This window comes from Balaenoptera musculus, chromosome 16 (genome assembly GCF_009873245.2).
Source record: "Balaenoptera musculus isolate JJ_BM4_2016_0621 chromosome 16, mBalMus1.pri.v3, whole genome shotgun sequence".
Classification (NCBI taxonomy): Eukaryota; Metazoa; Chordata; class Mammalia; order Artiodactyla; family Balaenopteridae; genus Balaenoptera; species Balaenoptera musculus.
The window spans coordinates 37482620-37506708 of record NC_045800.1 but is presented as its reverse complement, the minus strand read 5'-3'; the positions used below and the strand labels follow the sequence as shown (position 1 = coordinate 37506708).

The following is a 24089-nucleotide window of genomic DNA, read 5'->3' as shown; positions in this document are numbered from 1 at the left end:
GAAAATGTGATTCACTGTGTAAGTCTCAATGTACATGTGTACAAATTTAAGCACACTACGAATTTCTTAACACACAGAATGTTATTCAACAACCATATGCAGCTGTTGCAAATACCACGCTAATTCATGAGTGCTGCGTAAGCCAGGAATTAGAGCAAGAAAAGCAGCAAGAAATGGGCAGCTGGTGCAACTGTACTGGAAAATAACTTCATAATGTAAGATCTACTGCATTCAGGCTGAGAGGAAGGCTTTGGCCAGTTCAGTAAATTTGCCTTTTCTCTGATCTCACCACTTCCGATCATTTCTGCACTTCAAAGTAGTGTCTATCCCTAAAATCAGCACCCTCACAACACAGAAATTTTCATGACACAATTTCCTTTTTCTTTGAGCAAAGAAGGCAAGAGATAGAGACACAGTTTCCCTGGGCTGGATGTTTAAGGTTTCAAGTCTCGCTTTGCCAGGATTAAGCACCAGTTTCTCAGTAACGGAGACGCCATGTGTTCCTTAACAAATTTACATTTTGTGTGTCTGTGGTATGTGGGCCCTCTAAAGCACAGGGCCAAAAGCAGGGGCCCCTCTTACCTGGGTGACACTATAAAAGGTATAAAGGGATGTCACTTTATCACTACCAGGATAACAAATTGTTAAGTCAGACAACCAACAGAATTACAGCCTTTCCCAGTTGCAGGTTACTTTGGCTGGACATAACACAGTCTCTGAATTCAAAGTATCTTATGGTACGCCCATTGTTGGGAAAAAACAAACAGGTGTGAGTTTTGTTACACAAGCATCTCTACCTTCTGCAGCTTCAGAATGGAGGGAGCCTTTCTCCTACGCAAATGACAATTCCTTCATCTTCAAATCAGCCGTGAGAACTATACTCCCTATATTTTCACGGATATTTACATCATAGAAAATTTTATTTAAAAAAAAATCTCTCAGGGTATTGTCACTCCTTCAGAGCTTAAAGCATAAATATGTAAATTTATCAGCTAGGCAGCTAGCCAACAATATTATATGTGTTACTATTTCCCATTTTATAGCTGGAAAAACTGAACGATTGCCTTAGACCTCAGAGATTGAAAGTGCTCAGGGTTTACTCCAGGGCTTGTCTTCTTATATTTAGCATGGGGGAAAAAAAAAAAATCAGGCTCAGTGATTTGACTCATGGATAATCCCAGAGCTAGTAAATAACACACAGAATTAAATCCAGGTCTCAAGGCGCAAATTGTCTCCCACAAGTAAATTGACTTGACGAAGTTACTTTTTACAACATATTTCTGGAGCAGTCTTTCACAATATGTGCTCCCAAAAACCCCTACATCAGAATCTCCTACAGACTTTATTAAAAATGCAATTTCCTGGGACCCACCCTAGAGTTAGGGTCAGATTCCTGGGAGTGTGATTTTTTTTTTTTTTTTTTTTTTTTGCTGCGCCCCGAGGCTTGTGGGATCTTAGTTCCCCCACCAGGGATGGAACCCATGCCCCCTGCAGTGGAAGCACAGAGTCTTAACCACGGGACCGCCAGGGAAGTCCGCAGTCATGATTTTTAAACAATTTACTTCTACTGAGTCATGACATACCTCTTCCTCCTCTTGATTTTAAATCAGTTTCACTTTCCAAATCCTCTTCTCTTTCATAAAGGCAGTCACTCAGAGACTGGGAGAAAGCATCAGTTGATGCATTCTCCCTACCCCACGTCCCTCTTATATAGCTCCTTCAGTATTTACTTGAGGTAGACGTGAAAGATTTCTGAAGAGCAAATCAGCTTGGACCCCAGCTTTTCAGAACAGCAGAGAACAGATCACCATCATGAGGTCAGCGAGATACCTCGCAAGCACCCTCGATCTTGAAACCAAATTGTAAGCTGAGCTTCTTGGGTGCAGGCAAGTTCCAGAGTTGCCCTGTTGCTTGTGGACTAAACATGCCTTTACCAATATGGGTACTTTTTATTTCTGTGACTTTTTCTGGTGTGTGCACTCAGACTCCCTAAGCTTCACCGGTGGAGCTGGGAGCCAGGAGCTGGATGTGAGGGAGGCTTGGCAGGAGTGGTTAGGTCCAATCAGGTACAAAGTTTGCTGGTTCAAAGTCAGATCTAAGCAAATTACTCTTTTGAGGCTTTTCTGTTGTTTTCTTTGAAAGAACTAAGAGGCTTTCTTCTTGTCATTTTAAAAGGAAGCATTTCTTTTAAGCAGATGTTATTAAAGATGAAATTGGTAGTAAAAAGGCAACTCATGTTGGGAATTTTGCCCTGAAAGTTTGATCACTTCAAGGTGGGAAGTGGAGAAAACAATCCTTACAGATGGACATTTTTTCCATTTCTTATATGAAAACAAACTGGAAGCTGAGAGTTTATTTTTATTGCTGTAATGAGAACTTGTGGGCAGCAGAAAATAATTTCTCTTCAAAACATAATGACCTAATCTCTTTCCTAATACTGATCTAATTTCTAATGAAGGAAAGCAGAGCAATGGTTGCCTGGGTATGGTGGAGGGTGAGACTGGGCTTGACTAGGAGGGTACACAGGGGATGATGCAAATAGTCTATAGGGAGATAGTGGTGGTGGTTACATGGGTATATACATTTGTCAAAATTCATCAAACTACACTTTAAATGGGTACATTTTATTATATGTAAAGTATAATCTTAGTAAACTTGATTTTCAAAGATGCATATAGACCTGCTCGAGTTCTAACATCAGTTAGAGCCTCAGGAAAAATACAGCTGAGAGAAAAGGAAAACTTCCCCATCAAACACCTATGGGAAGGGATTGAGGGGCTGACTGGCTGGGGAGGGAGCATCCTAATGACCATTCAGGGAATGAGGACAGGGCCATCCAAGGGCTCCCGAATGCTCTGCAGGCTTGTATCTGGGGATGGGGTGGATAAGAGGAATTCACTGCTAAATGCCTCAGGTCACTTTCCCTATATGATGGGCTCCCAGTCATGAGTGACGTGAATCATGTCTGCATGAATGTGTTGACAAGAAAAACCTAGCCCCGCCCAGTGCCTTGGTAGCCAGTCTGCCTAAGAAGTTGGGCAGTGATCTGTGCTTGGGTGTGTCCAGAGCCAGGGACCTGAGGAAGTCTGAGGGAGGCTCTCTGGACTATGCTGGACTGAAGCCCACATCAAGGTGCCCTGTTCCCAGAGGCTGTAGGGACAGGGGCAAGTTAGGCCGTTCCTTCTCAGCTGTGCTAAAAATTTCCAAACGGGGAAGCCACCTGGGGGAACACCTCATACCTGCTAGCTGGCTAATGAGTGCCCTCCTCTGCCCCATCCGTTGAGGAACTCTGTTGGCCCCTTTGCACACTCAGAATTCACTTAAAATTATAAACTGATATGCCAGTGATCATGGCAGTAACAGTTTCCTTGTGATCAGTAGTTAGAAGTGCACTCTGTCCAGGGCTCTACACGCATTATCTATTATCATCCTCCCAGTAGCCCTAGGAAGGGAACACTATTCTTTTTTATTAGCCTCATTTTCTAGATGAGAAAAATGGGCCTCAGAGGGCAAATTACTTGGCCAAGAAGTCATATAGAAAGTGTGTCAGAGCAGGGTCATTACTAAGGTGCCAAACTCCAGGGCTGAGCTTCTTCTGGGTACAAAGGCCAAACGGGTGAAATGTATTAATGCTTTTAATTATGCTCACATTAGAGAGGAGGGGCAGGGACCCAGAGGTCTGGACCCTCGGGTCCCTATTTGGAGAGGGAGGATCAGTCCTTAGAGTGCCCAGAGCCACACCTGAGACGAAGGTAAAAGTGGATCTCCCTACGGCACAGTTTCCTATCATTTGGATGGAAGAAAAAAGGAAATTTATTCCAGGCTATTTTAGAAGTGAGGAAATGAGGCTGTGATGTGATTCAAGAAATACCCCAGAGCTGGTCAAAGGGAAAACTGAAGTCCAGGCTTTCTGTGGTTATTTTCCTTTCTTCTAGATGTCTGACTCAGTTTGATACATTACATGATCTCCCACAAGTAAATGGGAAACTGCTTTTCAAAATACCTCCAGGGACTTCCCTGGCAGTCCAGTGGTTAATACTCTTCACTTCCATTGCAGGGGACATGCGTCCAATCCCCCTGGTGGGGGAACTAAGATCCCGCATACCGTACTGCCAAAGCAAAACAAAACAAAACAAAACACCTCCAGGACTATGCTTCTCAAAACACATACAGGGACTTCTGCAACAGAATTTCCAGGGTGCTTGTTAAAATGCAGAGTCCGGAGCCCAATCCCACCCCTAGGTTGCATCTGAATCTCTGGGAGGAGGGCCTATAATGTGTATGGCATCGACAATGCCTTCTTTCAAACTCTCAAGCACAGTTGCAGAATCTGCGTAGAATGGTACTCCCAGTGGAGAACTGAGCTCAGCTCTGCATGTTCAGTTTCAGTTTCTCCTCAGCAGGAATCCTGATAGCATTGCCTCAGTTTTGCTTTCCTTCTCTACTCTATAAAAGCACAGACCTGACAGCTAGCATCCTGAGTGGAAACCTCCTCTGCATTTGCTTGCAACCCACCGCAGAAAATAAAATCGGCCTGAACCCCAGCTTTTCAGAATTGCAGGGAAACAGCCATCATGAGGTAAATATTCCCTGGTTCTCTGATAGGAAGTTGAGAATCTCTCCCAAATCTTGTTCTTGAGTGCAACTTCCTGAATTATGCTGATTCAGTTTTTGCTAGTAGATTAAATATGCATTTCACTAATCATCTAACATCTATCTAATCTATCTTACCAATTCATGCACTTTTATTTCTGTGGCTTTTCCTGATTTACAGAGTCAGGAGCTGAGGGATGTGCTCCCAGCAGAGCTGGCAGCTGGGAAGGGATGTTGAGAGAGCCTACGAGGGCATGCTCAGATCCTTTCAGGCAAAATCTGGTCAATGAGAGCTGGGGCCTGTAGGAAAGTTGCTGCAGGTCCTGGTCCCCCTTTTGTTTCTTATATTTGAAAGGACAAAATCAGAGCGTTGTGTGTTTTGTTATGGTTGCTGTGGTTATTTTAAAAGCATGCTTACTCTCGGCAAATGTGCTAAGGATTAGTTCAGCACTATGAAACTTCATAATGAGGTCGCTTTTGCCTTGAAATGTGCTCTGACAGGATTGGGGAATATGTCTACGTGAACCATCTTCTTACCGACCTGCTAGACCTCCCGTGTGAACTATAAACAGGGAGTAAGTGTCACAGAGTCTCTCAAACTGCGTAGCAGATTCCCTGTACTACACCCGACCTGAGTGCTCTATTAGAACGCAAATTACTGGGCCCTGCATTCAGAAATCCTGATTGAACAGATCAGAAATAAGGCCTAGGAAAGAAATATGTATTTAAAGGGGACAGCAGGTACTTCATTCACACGCTAAATGCTTCCTGCATTGTACATGGATAAATGTGAGTGGAGGAAGCCCAAAGTGGGTAGGGAGTGGGAGGGGTGGGATGTTGACATAAAGCAAGGCTTGCCTCTTTAAGGGATGTTTTAGGGATGAGAAACTGGTGATTGGAATTCACTGCCAAAGAGTGAAATCTTCCCAGAACCTTGCTACTCAGTGTGGTTCAAACCTAACACCCCCCCTGGGAGGTTGCTACAAAGGCAGCATCCCAGACCTACTGAATCCAGATCAGCATTCTAGCAAGATCCTCAGGTGATTTGGTCCTTGTGCACACTAAAGTGTGAGAAGCACTGCTCTGGAGAGTTCCTTGGCTCACTTTTTGAAGTGATGGGCTCCTTGGGTTGTCCCTGTTCTGAACAACTAACTGGGCATGAGGTCTGCCTGTCCCTTCACAGAGTCATATGCTCCACAGAAGCATAACCAGAATATCCGTGGTCAAGCTGCCTCAGAGATTTCCCTTGAAACTCCTACTTTTACCATTTAAACAGGGCCTCTTTATGCAAATTTCAAGATTCTACTCTAGTCATGGCTTTGACAAGGTCCTGGAAGGAGATGTGGCAACTACCATGGGGTGTGTGGGCAGTGCCACCATCCAGGCGGGTCAGCAGAAAGGAGAAGGAGGAAAGACTGTAAAATGGGTTGATTCTGGATATTTCCTAAGGACTAGCAATGCTGGTTTTTTTTTTTTTTTTTTAAACATCTTTATTGAAGTATAATTGCCTTACAATGGTGTGTTAGCTTCTGCTTTATAACAAAGTTAATCAGTTATACATATACAATATGTTCCCATATCTCTTCCCTCTTGCATCTCCCTCCCTCCCACCCTCCCCGTCCCACCCCTCTAGGTGGTCACAAAGCACCGAGCTGATCTCCCTGTGCTATGCGGCTGCTTCCCACTAGCTATCTATTTTACATTTGGTAGTGTATATATGTCCATGCCACTCTCTCACCCTGTCACATCTCACCCCACCCCCTCCCCATATCCTCAAGTCCATTCTCTAGTAGGTCTGTGTCTTTATTCCTGTCTTGCCACTAGGTTCTTCATGGCTTTTTTTTCCCTTAGATTCCGTATATATGTGTTAGCATACTGTATTTGTTTTTCTCTTTCTGACTTACTTCACTCTGTATGACAGACTCTAACTCCATCCACCTCATTACAAATACCTCCATTTCATTTCTTTTTATGGCTGAGTAATATTCCATTGTATATATGTGCCACATCTTCTTTATCCATTCATCTGTCGATGGACATTTAGGTTGCTTCCATGTCCTGGCTATTGTAAATAGAGCTGCAATGAACATTTTGGTACATGACTCTTTTTGAACTATGGTTTTCTCAGGGTATATGCCCAGTAGTGGGATTGCTGGATCGTATGGTAGTTCTATTTGTAGTTTTTTAAGGAACCTCCATACTGTTCTCCATAGTGGCTGTATCAATTTACATTCCCACCAACAGTGCAAGAGAGTTCCCTTTCCTCCACACCCTCTCCAGCATTTATTGTTTCTAGATTTTTTGATGATGGCCATTCTGACCGGTGTGAGATGATATCTCATTGTAGTTTTGATTTGCATTTCTCTAATGATTAATGATGTTGAGCATTCTTTCATGTGTCTGTAGCCCATCTGTATATCTTCTTTGGAGAAATGTCTATTTAGGTCTTCTGCCCATTTTTGGATTGGGTTGTTTGTTTTTTTGTTATTGAGCTGCATGAGCTGCTTGTAAATCTTGGAGATTAATCCTTTGTCAGTTGCTTCATTTGCAAATATTTTCTCCCATTCTGATGGTTGTCTTTTGGTCTTGTTTATGGTTTCCTTTGCTGTGCAAAAGCTTTTAAGTTTCATTAGGTCCCAATTGTTTATTTGTGTTCTTATTTCCATTTCTCTGGGAGCTGGGTCAAAAAGAATCTTGCTGTGATGTATGTCATAGAGTGTTCTGCCTATGTTTTCCTCTAAGAGTTTGATAGTGTCTGGCCTTACACTTAGGTCTTTAATCCATTTTGAGTTTATTTTTGTGCATGGTGTCAGGGAGTGTTCTAATTTCATACTTTTACATGTATCTGTCCAATTTTCCCAGCACCACTTATTGAAGAGGCTGTCTTTTCTCCACTGTATATGCTTGCCTCCTTTATCAAAGATAAGGTGACCATATGTGCGTGGGTTTATCTCTGGGCTTTCTATCCTGTTCCATTGATCAATATTTCTGTTTTTGTGCCAGTACCAAACTGTCTTGATTATTGTAGCTTTGTAATATAGTCTGAAGTCAGGGAGCCTGATTCCCCCAGCTCCATTTTTCGTTCTCAAGATTGCTTTGGCTATTCAGGGTCTTTTGTGTTTCCATACAAATTGTGAAATTTTTTGTTCTAGTTCTGTGAAAAATGCCAGTGGTAGTTTGATAGGGATTGCATTGAATCTGTAGATTGCTTTGGGTAGTAGAGTCATTTTCACAATGTTGATTCTTCCAAGCAATGCTCGTTTTATCTGCTTTGGTCACGGCTGCAGCTTGAGGCCATGAGAAATCTCTTCCTGGGCCCAAAGGACTCTTACCTCTCCAATTCTTTCTATGAGATACCAAATCTCCAGGTAGGAAGGGAACTCAACTCTCCACATTTCACCTGAACTTAGACATTCTCTTTACTTCAGCCAGCATCCTACCTGCTTCCTTGTTCCCTTAAATATCTGAATTTAATTATTATTCAGCAATTTATTAAATTTTATACACTATATGTGTATATATAGAGTATATATGTCTGTATATATATATATATAGAGAGAGAGAGAGAGTATTTAAAGCAACTTTCAAAAACATATGAGATACCTTAAAAAACTAAAAATAGAACCACCATATGACCCAGCAATCCCACTACTGGGCATATACCCTGAGAAAACCATAATTCAAAAAGAGTCATGTACCACAATGTTCATTGCAGCTCTATTTACAAGAGCCAGGACATGGAAGCAACCTAAGTGTCCATCGACAGATGAATGGATAAAGAAGATGTGGCACATATATACAATGGAATATTACGCAGCCATATAAAGAAACGAAATTGAGTTATTTGTAGTGAGGTGGATAGACCTAGAGTGTGTCATACAAAGTGAAGTAAGTCAGAAAGAGAAAAACAAATACCGTATGCTAACACATATATATGGAATCTAAAAAAAAAAATGGTTATGAGGAACCTAGGGGCAAGATGGGAATAAAGATGCAGACCTACTAGAGAATGGACTTGAGGATATGGGGAAGGGGAAGGGTAAGCTGGGACAAAGTGAGAGAGTGGCATGGACATATATACACTACCAAATGTAAAATAGATAGCGAGTGAGAAGCAGCCGCATAGCACAGGGAGATCAGCTCGGTGCTTTGTGACCACCTAGAGGGGTGGGATAGGGAGGGTGGGAGGGAGGGAGACGCAAGAGGGAGGAGATATGGGGATATATGTATATGTATAGCTGATTCACTTTGTTATAAAGAAGAAACTAACACACCACTGTAAAGCAATTATACTCCAATAAAGATGTTAAAAATAAATAAATTAATTAAAAAAAGATTAAATGTTGAGCAAAAGACTGAAAAAAATAAATAAATAAAAAGATTAGCAGATTACCTGTCCTCTGGGGAAGCCAGACGCTTGACAGCCTCCTGGCTTGGCTAGAATTCTGTGCTTGGGAACTCCCTCATCTTCCTTAGGGAAAGGGCCTAATGCGAATATTTCTATATTACCCAAACTGAATCTTGATTCAAATAACTCTTGATATCAGCAGATCAAAAAAACATTAATTAGTATCAACCTGCAAGTTCCCCCTCAGTGGTCCAGTGGGCAAAATTTTGAACAGGCAACAGCTTCAGAAAATGCATAATTATGGGCCTATTATCAACCTTTCTCCCCTCCTTTGGTCCACAGACAGATAAGAGTGGACTATCACTGATAATTAAGAAAATAGTAATAATAATGATAAAGTAGATATCACTTCCTGAATGCTTATCAAGCGCCAACCTGGCTTCCAAAGTATTACATAAATTATTACATTTACAAAGGAAACCTATGAGGCAGGTACTCCTATTATACTTATTTTGCAATAACAAATTTTAAATTAAGAAATGTTAAGGCTACACAGATAATAAGTGATAGAGCTGAGACATGAACCAGAGTCTCTATTCAATGATACCTTATTTAACCTTTAAACAAATGTTTCTTAAAGGGTACCAGTGGAGGTTCATGAGCTCATTTCAGATGGCATAGTAATTAGCTTTTATGTTTTAATGCTTTTGTGTTTATTTCAACATGTACTAGAAATATATGTATATACACACACACACACACACACATATATAATTTGTAGAATTTCTATTCAAGTCAGTAATATGATTTTTTTTGTGAGAAAATACACGTAAGACAAAATTTACCATTTTAACTATTTTTAAGTATACAATTTTGTGGTATTTAATACAACCACAATGTTGTGCAACCACCACCACTATCTACTTCAAGAACATTTTTGTCACTCTGAGCAGCCATTCCCCACTCATCCTTCACTCCAGGCCTGGCAACCATTAATCTGCTTTTTGTCTCTATGGATTTGCCTATCATTGATATTTCATATAAATGGAAGCATACAACACATGGCCTTTTGTGACTGGCTTATTTCACTTATCATAATGTCTTCGAGGTTCATCCATTTTGAAGCATGTGTCAGAATGTCCTTCCATTTTAAGGCTGAATAATATATCATTGTATGTATAGATCACATTTTGTTTATCCATTCTTCCATTGGTGGACACTTGGGTTGCTTCCACCTTTTGACTATTGTGAATAATGCTGCTATGAATATAAGTATACAAATATCTACTCAAGTCTCTGCTTTCATTTATTTTAGGTATATACCCAAAAGTGGAATTGCTGAATAATATGGTAATTCTGTGTTTAATTTTTTGAGGAATCACCACCATTTTCCTCAGCAGCTGCCCCATTTGACATTCTCACTAGAAGTGCACAAGGGTTCTAATTTCTCCACATCCTCGACAACACTTGTTATTTTCTGTGTTTTTGATAACAGCCATCGCAATTGGTGTGAAGAGATATCTTATGGTTTTGATTTGCATTTCACTAATTATTGGTGATGTTGAACATCTTTTCATCTGCTTACTGGCCATTTGTATATTTTTTTTAGGGAAATATCTATTCAAGTCCTTTGCCCATTTTTTAATCAGTTGTTTTTTTGTTGTTGTTGAGTTGTAGGAGTTGCTTATATAGTCTAGATATTAATCCCTTATCGGGTACATGATGTGCAAATATTTTCTCCCATTCTGTGGGTTGTCTTTTCATTCTATTGATAGTGCCCTTTGAGGCACAAAAGTTTTTAATTTTGATGAAGTTCAACTTATTTATTTTTACTTTTGTTACTTGTGCTTTCGGTGTCATATCCAAGAAATTGTTGCCAAATCCAATGTCATGGAGTTTTTTCCCTGTTTCTTTCAAGATTTTTATAGTTTTAGGTCTTACATTTATATCTTTGATACATTTTGATTCCATTTTTTGTATACAGTATAAGGTAGGGGTCCAACTTCATTCTTTTGTATATGGATATTCCTCTTTTCTGCATATATCCCAGACTGAGTGCTGGAGAAGCCAGCAACCTAGAAATGCCAGCAGGCATAGACAGAAAAGTCCCATGAAAAGCCTGCTATCTCTAGCCAAAGGACCAAGGAGGGGACAGCCTAGCAAGACAAAAAATTTATGAACAATCATTCTACTCCAGCCAAATACCACAGGAAAAAATCAAATAAAAACTAAAGCCCCATTCCGAACTTTGCCAGCAAAGGCTGAGTGGGTAGCCTAGACTTCTACCCTCACCAGGCTATAGCTAGGCATCCCAACTCTCTCCCTTCCCCTACCCCCATGGATGATGCCAGAGAAGGGCAAGTGGAATGCAAAGACTTTCATCCCCACCAGGGTGGTAACAAGGGTCCCTCTCTCTGCAGTGAGGGAGTGAAGACCACAAAGGGAGTGTGGACATCAGCCTCCACCTAGTGGTAATGAGGTATCCTCCCACTCCCCACTGAGGTGGTATCAGAGAGGCCTAGTGGAGTTCAGGACTTTCACCACCATCCAGAGGTAATAAGGTCACTCTTCCCCACTCACCTCCCTTCCCAGCATCAGTAAAGGCCACATGGAGAAGAGTAACAAGGCACACCTACCCCTTCAAGCCAGGGTGGTATCAGCAGAGGCCTGGGGGATCCTGAACTCCCACCCCCATCCAGCAGTAATGAGGAGCCCAGGCTCCCCATAAAGTGTTAATGAAAGACAAGTGAGTAAACAGGATTCCACCTTGCGCTGGCAGTGCGGAATGAGGTGTCCTTCTCCTTTCCCTAGAACAACAGTATTAGAGGAGGCCTGATAAAACAGATTTATATGTAACTCAGAGTCCTATAATACATAATAATACCCAAATGTCCATGTTTCCATTAAAAATTGCTTATCATGCCAAGAACCAGGAAATTCTCAACTTGAATGAGAAAGAATAATCATAAGACAACAACACTGAAATGACACAAATATTAGCATTGTCTAACTAGGATTTTAAAGCTGCCATCATAAAAAGGGTTCAATGGGCAATTACAAACACACTTGAAACAAATGAACATATAGAAAGTCTCAGCAAAGAAAAGGAGATATAAAGAAGAACCAAATGGGAATTTTAGAACTGAAAAGTACAATAACCAAAATGAAAACTCAGTGGGTGGGCTCAAAAACAGGATGGAGAGGACAGAGGAAAGAATTCATGAACTTGAAGACAGAATGATAGAAATTATCCAATGTGATTCTTATTTCAAGTAGCTGACCAAAGTCCAAAGATGATAAACCCAAAGAAATCCAAGACACGTCACAGTTAAAATTCTGAAGACTAAAGACAAAAAGAAAACCCATGAAAGTAGTAGAGAGAAATGACACCTCAGCTATAAGGAAGGGAAAAACATACACACAAGTCTAATGGCAGCTTATTTCTCATTAGAAACCATGGAGTCTAGAAGAAAGGGGCATAACATTTTTCAAGTGCTGAAAGAAAAGAATTTTCAACCTAGAATCCTATATCCAGCAAAAAATATCCTTCTGGAATAAACAGGAAATTAAGACATTCTCAAATGAAGGAAAGCTAAGAGAATTTGGCACCAACAGACCTACCCTTAAGGAATAGCTAAAGAAATTTTTCCAGTGAGCAAAAAAGGAAATAAAAGGTATACAGATCAGAAAGAAAAAATAAAACTGTCCCTATTTATAGATGCCATGATGGTCTACATAGAAAATCCCAAGGTATCTATAAACCAACTCCTAGAACTAACAAGTGGGTTCATCGAGGTTGCAGAATACAAGATTTACATACAAAAGTCAATTGTATTTCTATATATTAGCAATGAACATGTGAAAATTAAGTTAAAAACACAATATAATTTTATATTGCACAAAAAGAAACACATAAATGTACTTAAGTGTAAATCTAACATAACATGCACAGGACTTGAATGCCTATAAACTATTAAAATGCTAATGAAAGAAATTAAAGAATATCTAAATAAACAGATACAGAATGTTCATGGATTAGAAGACTCAACATAGCAAAAATGTCAATTCTCCCCCAATTGATATAAAATTCCTATCAAAACTCCAGCAAGATTTTTTATAGATATAGAAAATATTAATCTAAAATTTATATGGAAAAGCAAAGGAACTAGAATAACAATTTTGAAAAAGAAAAATAGAGGGGAGTCACCCTACCCAATTTTAAGATTGATTACACACAGTAAACAAGATCGTATGGTATTGGTGGAAGGATAAACACATAGATCAGTGGAACAGAATAAGGAACCCAGAAATAATCCCACACAAGCACAGCCAACTGATTTCTGACAAAGGTTCAAAAGCAATTCAATGGAGGATGAACAGTCTTCAACAAATGCTGCTGGTGCAACTGGATATCCATAGGCTGAAAAATGAGACACTGACCTAATCTTCATACATTATGCAAAAATTAACTCAAAATGGATCACAGATTTAAATGTAAAATTATAAAACTTGTAGAAGAAAACACAGGAGAAAATCTTCAGGACTTAGGGCCTGGTGAAGAGTTCCTGGACATGATACCAAACACATGACCCATAAGAGAAAAAAAATCAATAAATTATACTTCATCAAAAGTAAAAAATTTTGCTCTTCAAAAGACCTTATTAAAGGATAAAAAGACAAGCCACACACTGAGAGAAAATATTTGAAAACATCACAAAGGACTCATATCTAGAATCTATAAAGAGTTATTGAAACCCAACAATAAAAAAAAACACCTAATTAGAAAACAGGCAAAGGAAATGAAGAGATATTTCATGAAGAGGATACGTAAATGGCAAATAAGCACATAAAAATATGTTCAACACCACTAGCCATTAGGGAAATGCAAATTAAGACCACAAGGAGATACCACTACATGTCTATTAAAAGGGCTAACATTAAAAAAAAAGTGAAAATACCAAATTCTGGTAAGAATGCAAAGAACTAGATCATTCATACATTACTAGTAGGAATGAAAAATGATACTATTCATCTGGAAAACAGTTTGGCGGTTTCTTAAAAACATAAGCATACACTTACCATATGACCTAGCAATTGCACTCCTCAACATTTATCCCAGAGAAATGAAAATTTATGTCCATGTAAAGGTCTGTATACAACTGTTCATAGCACTTTTATTTGTAATAAGCCAAAACCAGAAACAATTGAAATGTCCTACAATAGATGAATAGTTAACTGTGATACTCCCATACCATGGCAAATGACCCCCCAGTAGAAAGGAATGAACTGTTGATAAAACTCAACAACTTGGATGTATGTCAAGGGCATTATGATGAGTGAAAAAGGCAATCTCCAAAGATTACATAATATATGACTCCATGTATATGACATTCATGAAATGACAAAATTATAGAGATGAAAAACATGTTAGTAGTTATCAGAGGCTAGAAATGTTTGGAAATGGAGGGAGGCAACAGTTTTGACTCTAAAGAAACAGCATGAGAGAGATGTTTGTGATAATGGAGTAGTTCTCTAACTTGATCAAGGTGATGGTTCCATGGATTTACTCATGTGATAGAATGACAGAACTGTATGCATATTGTACCACTGCCAATTTCCTAGTTTTGACATAGTTAGATAAGATATAATCTTTGGGAGAAACTGGGTGAAGGATACAATGGACCTATGTACTATCTTTGCAAATTTCTGTGAATCCATTATTATTTCCAAATAAATGGGTCAAATATTATTGCTTTTAGGTGGTCTTAATTTGTTGCATAATCTGCAGACTAAGTTCCTAAGGTCAATAATGTTTCCTAAGGCTCTGTATTTCTTACTGGTCTCTATCCTAATTACAAAAATAGGAAACTTTTTTTTCTTTTTTTTTTTTTAAAACGGCCTGAGTCCTCATTTTGCCACTCATGTAGCTGTGTGATCTCAGGAACCTGTGCTTTGACTTTATTTATTTATTTTTTATACAGCAGGTTCTTATTAGTTACCTATTTTATACATATTAGTATATGTATGTCAATCCCAATCTCCCAATTCATCCCACCACCAGCCCCCACACACACACTTTCCCCCCTTGGTGTCCATACATTTGTTCTCTAGATCTGTGTCTCTATTTCTGCCTTGCAAACCGGTTCATCTGTACCATTTTTCTAGATTCCACATATATGCGTTAATATACGATATTTGTTTTTCTCCTTCTGACTTACTTCACTCTGTATGACAATCTCTAGGTCCATTCACGTCTCTACAAATGACCCAATTTCGTTCCTTTCTATGGCTGAGTAATATTCCATTGTATATATGTACCACATCTTCTTTATCCATTCGTCTGTCGATGGGCATTTAGGTTGCTTCCATGACCTGGTTATTGTAAATAGTGCTGCAATGAACATGGGGGTGCATGTGACTTTTTGAATTATGGTTTCCTCTGGGTATATGCCCAGTAGTGGGATTGCTGGGTCATATGGTAATTCTATTTTTAGTTTTTAAAGGAACTTCCATACTGTTCTCCATAGTGGCTGTATCAATTTACATTCCCACCAACAGTGCAAGAGGGGTCCCTTTTCTCCACACCCTCTCCAGCATTTGTCATTTGTAGATTTTCTGATGATGCCCATTCTAACTGGTGTAAGGTGATACCTCATTGTAGTTTTAATTTGCATTTCTCTGATAATTAGTGATGTTGAGCAGCTTTTCATGTGCCTCTTGGCCATCTGTATGTTTTCTGTGGAGAAATATCTATTTAGGTCTTCTGCCCATTTTTGGATTGGGTTGTTTACTTTTTGATATTGAGCTGCATGAGCTGTTTATATATTTTGGAGATTAATCCTTTGTCCGTTGATTCATTTGCAAATATTTTCTCCGATTCTGAGGGTTGTCTTTTTGTCCTGTTTGTAGTTTCCTCTGCTGTGCAAAAGCTTTTAAGTTTCATTAGGTCCCATTTGTTTATTTTTGTTTTTCTTTCCATTACTCTAGAAGGTGGATCAAAAAAGATCTTGCTGTGATTTATGTCAAAGAGTATTCTTCCTAAATTTTCCTCTAAGAGTTTTATAGTGTCCAGTCTTACATTTAGGTTTTTAATCCATTTTGAGTTTATTTTTGTGTATAGTGTTAGGGAACGTTCTAATTTTATTATTTTACATGTAGCTGTCCAGTTTTCCCAGCACCACTTATTGAAGAGACTGTCTTTCCACCATTGTATATCTTTGCCCCCTTCATCATAGATTAGTTGACCATAGGTGCGTGGGTTTATCTCTGGGCTTTCTATCCTGTTCCATTGATCTATATTTCTGTTTTTGTGCCAGTACCATATTATCTTGATTACTGTAGCTTTGTAATATAGTCTGAAGTCAGGGAGTCTGATTCCTCCAGCTCCGTTTTTTTCCCTCAAGATTGCTTTGCCTATTTGGGGTCTTCTGTGTCTCCATACAAATTTTAAGATTTTTTTTCTGGTTCTGTAAAAAATGCCATCAGTAGTTTGATAGGGATTGCATTGAATCTGTAGATTGCTTTGGGTAGTATAGTCATTTTCACAATATTGATTCTTCCAATCTAAGAACATGGTATATCTCTCCATCTGTTTGTATCATCTCTGATTTCTTTCATCAGTGTCTTACAGTTTTCTGAGTACAGGTCTTTCACCTCCTTAGGTAGGTTTATTCCTAGGTATTTTTTTCTTTTTGTTGCAATGGTGAATGGGATTGTTACCTTAATTTCTCTTTCTGATCTTTTGTTGTTAGTGTACAGGAATGCAAGAAATTTCTGTGCATTAATTTTGTATCCTGCAACTTTACCAAATTCATTGATTAGCTCTAGTAGTCTTCTGGTGGCATCTTTAGGATTCTCTATGTATAGTATCATGTCATCTGCAAACAGTGACAGTTTTACTTCTTCATTTCCAATTTGTATTCCTTTCATTTCTTTTTCTTCTCCGATTGCCATGACTAGGACTTCCAAAACTGTGTTGAATAATAGTGGTGAGAGTGGACATCCTTGTCTTGTTCCTGATCTTTGAGGAAATGCTTTCAGTTTTTCACCACTGAGAATGATGTTTGCTGTGGGTTTGTCATATATGGCCTTTATTATGTTGAGGTAGGTTCCCTCTATGCCCATTTTCTGGAGAGTTTTTATCAGAAATGGGTGTTGAATTTTGTCAAAAGTTTTCATGCATCTATTGAGATGATGATATGGTTTTTCTTCTTCAGTTTGTTAATATGGTGTATCACATTGATTGACTTGCGTATATATATATATATATATTATTTTTAAACTTTGGGTTTATTTATTTATTTATTTATGGCTGTGTTGGGTCTTCGTTTCTGTGCGAGGGCTTTCTCTAGTTGCGGCAAGCGGGGGCCACTCTTCATCGCGGTGCGCGGGCCTCTCAGTGTCGCGGCCTCTTTTGTTGCGGAGCACAAGCTCCAGACGCGCAGGCTCAGTAGTTGTGGCTCACGGGCCTAGTTGCTCCGCGGCATGTGGGATCTTCCCAGACCAGGGCTCGAACCCGTGTCCCCTGCATTGGCAGGCAGATTCCCAACCACTGCGCCACCAGGGAAGCCTGACTTGCGTATATTGAAGAATCCTTGCATCCCTGGGATAAATCCCAATTGATTACGGTGTATGATCCTTTTAATGTGCTGTTGGATTCTGTTTGCTAGTATTTTGTTGAGGATTTTTGCATCTATATTCATCAATGATATTGGTCTGTAATTTTCTTTTTTTGTAGTATCTTTGTCTGGTTTTGGTATCAGGGTGATGGGGGCCTCATAGAATGAGTTTGGGAATGTTCCTTCCTCTGCAATTTTTTGGAAGAGTTTGAGAAGGGTGGGTGTTAGCTCTTCTCTAAATGTTTGATAAAATTCACCTGTGAAGCCATCTGGTCCTGGACTTTTGTTTGTTGGAAGATTTTTAATCACAGTTTCAATTTCATTACTTGTGATTGATCTGTTCATATTTTCTATTTCTTCCTGGTTCAGTCTTGGAAGGTTATACCTTTCTAAGAATTTGCCCGTTTCTTCCAGGTTGTCCATTTTATTGGCATAGAGTTGCTTGTAGTAGTCTCTTAGGATGCTTTTTGTTTCTGCGGTGTCCACTGTAACTTCTCCTTTTTCATTTCTAATTTTATTGATTTGAGTCCTCTCCCTCTTTTTCTTGATGAGTCTGGCTAATGGTTTATCAATTTTGTTTAGCTTCTCAAAGAACCAGCTCTTAGTTTTATTGATCTTTGCTGTTGTTTTCTTTGTTTCTATTTCATTTATTTCTGCTCTGATCTTTATGATTTCTTTCCTTCTACTAACTTTGGGTTTTGTTTGTTCTTCTTTCTCTAGTTCCTTCAGGTGTAAGGTTAAATTGTTTATTTGAGATGTTTGTTGTTTCTTCAGGTAGGACTGTATTGCTGTATGCTTCCCTCTTAGAACTGCTTTCGCTGCATCCCATAGGTTTTGGATCATCGTGTTCTCGTTGTCATTTGTCTCTAGGTATTTTTTGATTTCCTCTTTGATGTCTTCAGTGATCTCTTGATTATTTAGTAACATATTGTTTAGCCTCCATGTGTTTGTGGTTTTTACGTTTTTTTCCACTGTAATTGATTTCTAATCTCATAGCGTTGTGGTCGGAAAAATTGCTTGATATGATTTCAATTTCCTTAAATTTACTAAGGCTTGATTTGTGACCCAAGATGTGATCTATCCTGAAGAATGTTCCATGTGCACTTGAGAACAAAGTGTAATCTGCTGTTTTTGGATGGAATATCCTATAAATATCAATTATATCTATCTGGTCTATTGTGTCATTTAAAGCTTCTGTTTCCTTATTAATTTTCTGTCTGGATGATCTGTCCATTGGTGTAAATGAGGTGTTAAAGTCCCCCATTATTATTGTGTTACTGTCGATTTCCTCTTTTATAGCTGTTAGCATTTGCCTTATGTATTGAGGTGCTCCTATGTTGGGTGCATATATATTTCTAATAGTTATATCTTCCTCTTGGATTGATCCCTTGATCATTATGTAGTGTCCTTCCTTGTCTCTTGTAACATTCTTTATTTTAAAGTCTATTTAATCTGATATGAGTATTGCTACTCCAGCTTTCTTTTGATTTCCATTTGCATGGAATATCTTTTTCCATCCCCTCACTCTCAGTCTGTATGTGTCCGTAGGTCTGAAGTGGGTCTCTTGTAGACAGCACATATATGAGTCTTGTTTTTGTATCCATTCCGCAAGCCTGTGTCTTTTGGTTGGAGCATTTAATCTGTTCACATTTAAGGTAATTATCGATATATATGTTCCTATGACCATTTTCTTAATTCTTTTGGGTTTGTTTTTGTAGGTCCTTTTCTTCTCTTGTGTTTCCCACTTAGAGAAGTTCCTTTAGCATTTGTTGTAGAGCTGGTTTGGTGGTGCTGAATTCTCTTAGCTTTTGCTTGTCTTTAAAGCTTTTGATTTTTCTGTTGAATCTGAATGAGATCCTTGCCGGGTAGAGTAATCTTGGTTGTGGGTTCTTCCCTTTCATCACTTTAAATATATTGTGCCACTCCCTTCTGGCCTGTAGAGTTTCTGCTGAGAAATCAGCTGTTAACCTTATGGGAGTTCCCTTGTATGTTATTTGTCATTTTTCCCTTGTTGCTTTCAATAATTTTTCTTTGTCTTTAATTTTTGTCAATTTGATTCCTGTGTGTCTCGGCGTGTTTCTCCTTGGGTTTATCCTGCCTGGGACTCTCTGCACTTCCTGGACTTGGGTGGCTATTTCCTTTCCCATGTTAGGGAAGTTTTTGACTATAATCTCTTCAAATATTTTCTTGGGTCCTTTCTCTCTCTCTTCTCCTTCTGTGACCCCTATAATGCGAATGTTGGTGCATTTAATGTTGTCCCAGAGGTCTCTTAGGCTGTCTTCATTTATTTCATTCTTTTTTCTTTATTCTCTTCCATGGCAGTGAATTCCACCATTCTGTCTTCCAGGTCACTTATCCGTTCTTCTGCGTCAATTATTCTGCTACTGACTCCTTCTAGTGTATATTTCATTTCAGTTATCGTATTGTTCATCTCTGTTTGTTTGTTCTTTAATTCTTCTAGGGGTTTGTTCTTTAATTCGTCTAGGTCTTTGTTAAACATTTCTTGCATCTTCTCGATCTTTGCCTCCATTCTTTTTCCAAGGTCCTGGATCACCTTCACTATCATTATTCCGAATTCTTTTTCTGGAAGGTTGCCTATCTCCACTTCATTTAGTTGTTTTTCTGGGATTTTTTCTTGTTCCTTCATCTGGTACATAGTCCTCTGCCTTTCATTTTGTCTATCTTTCTGTGAATGTGGTTTTCCTTCCTCAGGTTGCAGGATTGTAGTTCTTCTTGCTTCTGCTGTCTGCCCTCTGGTGTATGAGGCTATCTAAGAGGCTTGTGCAAGTTTCCTGATGGGAGAGACTGGTGGTGGGTAGAGCTGGGTGTTGCTCTGGTGGGCAGAGCTCAGTAAAACTTTAATCTACTGATGGGTGGGGCTGAGTTCCCTCCCTGTTGGTTGTTTGGCCTGAGGTGACCCAGCACTGGAGCCTACAGGCTCTTTGGTGGGGCTAATGGCAGACTCTGGGAGGGCGCACGCCAAGGAGTACTTCCCAGAGTTTCTGCTGCCAGTGTTCTTGTCCCTGCGGTGAGCCACAGCTGCCCCTGGGCTCTGCAGGAGGCCCTCCAACACTAGCAGGTAGGTCTGGTTCAGTCTCCTATGGGGTCAGTGCTCCTTCCCCCTGGGTCCTGATGCGCACACTACTTTGTGTGTGCCCTCCAAGAGTGGAGTCTCTGTTTCCCCCAGTCCTGTCAAAGTCCTGCAATCAAATCCCGCTAGCTTTCAAAGTTTGATTCTTTGGGAATTCCTCCTCCCTTGTCGGACCCCCAGGTTGGGAAGCCTGACATGGGGCTCAGAACCTTCACTCCAGTGGTTGGACTTTTGTGGTATAAGTGTTCTCCAGATTGTGAGTCACCCACCCAGCGGTTATGGGATTTGATTTTATTGTGATTGCGGCCCTCCTACCGTCTCACTGTGGCTTCTCCTTTGTCTTTGGATGTGCGGTACCTTTCTTCGTGAGTTCCAGTGTCTTCCTGTCGATGATTGTTCAGCAGTTAGTTGTGATTCCAGTGCTCTCGGAAGAGGGAGTGAGCGCACGTCCTTCTACTCTGCCATCTTGAACCAATCTCCTAGGAAACTCCTACATAGCATGAAATATGTATGCTCTAAGTGCTTTACGTAGATAAGCTTATTAATTCTCACCAAATCCAGTGTGATAAGTCTATTATTTTCCCCACTTTACAAAGGAGACTCTGAAGCACAGAGAGGTTGCATGGCTAGAAAGTGCTGGGCCCAGTGTATGAAGCCAAGCAAAGTGCATTCAAAGGCCACATGGATCTTAGAAATACAGGAACTCAAAGGAAGATCAAAGCAGGCGTGCCCTTTTCAAGGCTAAGCTCTAAATATGCGTTGTTTTGCCTGGCTGATTTCTGTTGGCTGTTTGTCACCTAACAAAGAAAATCTGCTTTTGTTTTTATAGTAATAATGCTGATGAGGATCAGATCAAGGATAAGCTGCAACAGTTGAGATGTCACTTTACATGGGAGTTGGTCATTAACGACACTGAAATACCTGATTTAGAAAACAGGGTCTTGGAGCAGATTGAGTTCCTAGACACCAAATACAACGTGGGAATACACAACTTACTGGCCTATGTGAAACACCTGAGAGGCCAGAATGAGGAAGCCCTGAAGAGTTTGAAAGAAGCTGAAGACTTAACCCAGCAAGAACATGCCAACCAATTAGACGTGAGAAGTCTGGTTACCTGGGGCAACTATGCCTGGCTGCATTACCACATGGGCCGACATGCAGAAGCCCAGATTTACCTGGATGAGGTGAAGAACGCTTGCAGGAAGCTTGCAAATTCCTCCAGCTATAGAATGGAGTGTCCTCATATGGACTGTGAGGAAGGATGGGCCTTGCTGAAATGTGGAGGAAAGAATTATGAGCGGGCCAAGGTCTGCTTTGAAAAGGCTCTGGAAGTGGACCCTGAAAACCCTGAATTCAGCACTGGGTATGCAATCACCGTCTATCGCCTGGAGGGCTTTCACAAAGCAGCACAGGAGACTGGGGCATTTTGTCTGAATACCCTAAAACAGGCTGTCAGGCTAAATCCAAACGATGCATATATTAAGGCTCTCCTTGCCCTGAAGCTTCAAGATGTAGGACAAGAATCTGAAGGAGAAAAATACATTAAAGAAGCACTGACCAATGCGTCCTCGAAGATCTATATCCTTCGATATGCTGCCAAGTTCTACCGAAGAAAAGGCTCTCTGGATGAAGCTCTTCAGTTCTTAAAACTGGCCTTGAAAGCAACACCCTCCTCTGTCTTCCTGCATCACCAGATGGGGCTTTGCTACAAGTCACAAGTGACCCAAATAAAGAGAGCTACAAACTGGCAGCCTAAAGGACAGGATAAAGAAAACATCAACAGAATAATACAATCAGCCATACGTCATTTTGAATTTGCTGTGCAAAAAAAGCCCACATTTGAGGTGGCTTACATAGACCTGGCAGAAATGTACACAGAAGCAGGTGACCACAAAAAAGCTGAAGATGTTTATCAAAAGGTGTTATGCAGGGAATCACTCGACACATCTATGCTGCAACAGGTACATTTCTATTACGGCCGATTTCTGGAATTTCAAAAAAAATCTGAAGTTGATGCAATCAGCCATTATTTAAAAGCAGTAAAAATAGAAAACGCATCATTAGGAAGGGATAAAAGTATCAATTCTTTGAAGAAATTGGCTTTAAGGAAACTTCAGAGAGATGCATCAGATATAGAAAGCTTGTGCATCCTTGGGTTCATCCACAAAGTAAAAGGAGAAATGAATGAAGCCCTGGAGTATTACGAGCAGGCCCTGAGGCTGGTTCCTGTCTTGGAGAACTCTGTGCTTGTGACCTGTAGGGATTGAAATATGGACCACTCTTACATATCATTTGATTTTACGTCAACATATACTAATCATCTTTTCTGCTTGCTGCTTTCAGAAACATATTATGTAATTCACTACAATGATGTAATCTTTGAACAATTACTCAAACCTGATAGAACATTGGTTGCATTGAGAAAATAGTGAAACAGACTATACAGGTCTCCGTGTGTGTGAGAGAGAGAGGAAGAGAGAGAAGAACCACTTCTCTGTGAATGTTATACAGTAGAAAAAAAAAAAGTTTGTTGAGTAGATTTGTAGCAAATAAAACACTGGACTTGACATGGAACCAACCTAAATGTCCATCGACAGATGAATGGATAAAGAAGATGTGGCACATACGTACAATGGAATATTACTCAGTTCATAAAAAGAAACGAAATTGAGTTATCTGTAGTGAGGTGGATGGACCTAGAGTCTGTCATACAGAGTGAAGTAAGTAAGAAAGAGAAAAACAAGTACTGTATTCGAACTATATATGGAATCTAAAAAAAAAAAAAAAATGATACTGATGAACCTAGTTGCAGGGCAGGAATAAAGATGCAGACATAGAGAATGGACTTGAGGACACGGGGTGGGAGGGGGAAGCTGGGGTAAAGTGAGAGTAGCATCGACATATATACACTACTGAATGTAAAATAGCTAGTGGGAAGCAGCAGCATAGCACAGGGAGATCAGCTTGGTGCTTTGCGATGACCCAGAGGGGTGGGATAGGGAGGGTGGGAGGGAGGCTCAAGAGGGAGGGGATACGGGGACATATGTATGCATATGGCTGATTCACTTTGGTGTACAACAGAAGCTAACAGTATTGTGAAGCAGTTATACTCCAATAAAGATCTATTAAAAAAAAAAAAACACTGGACTTACGTAAAACAAAATGTTCAACTCATTCATTTTATCAATAAATAGTTTTCAGTGCTAGATACCAAAAATACTATGGTGATATAGGGGAGGGAAAATTCTTTTTCCTCTACCCATCTTAGGTTCATTGGCTTGGGCCTTAAATTAAACTGAAAAAAGACAGATTAACAAGAGAAAAACAAACAAGTTTATTAACACATGCATCGGGCATACACAGGGGAGTACCCAGTGATGAGTAATTCAAAGGGGTGGGTTTATATAGCATCCTAACAAACAAACAGGACATTTTTAGA

General features: G+C 39.8%; 2 protein-coding genes across 4 annotated transcripts in view; one reads left to right on the top strand and one right to left on the bottom strand.

Moving 5' to 3' along the window:
• The window catches only part of LIPA (lipase A, lysosomal acid type), a 107608-nt gene that overhangs the window by 77885 nt on the left and 5634 nt on the right, over window positions 1–24089 (bottom strand). The gene's annotated exons all lie outside the window — the stretch shown is intronic.
• On the top strand, window positions 1775–23258 carry LOC118882383 (interferon-induced protein with tetratricopeptide repeats 1-like). 2 transcript variants are annotated; one of them, XM_036828044.1, is made up of 2 exons: window positions 1775–1817; window positions 21480–23258. In XM_036828044.1, exons 1-2 carry the CDS (start codon window positions 1813–1815, stop codon window positions 22915–22917), a joined length of 1443 nt encoding a protein of 480 aa, XP_036683939.1. In that variant the 5' UTR covers window positions 1775–1812; the 3' UTR covers window positions 22918–23258. The 2 variants fall into 2 exon arrangements, with proteins under 2 accessions (XP_036683939.1, XP_036683938.1); XM_036828043.1 differs by lacking the exon at window positions 1775–1817 and adding an exon at window positions 4445–4579.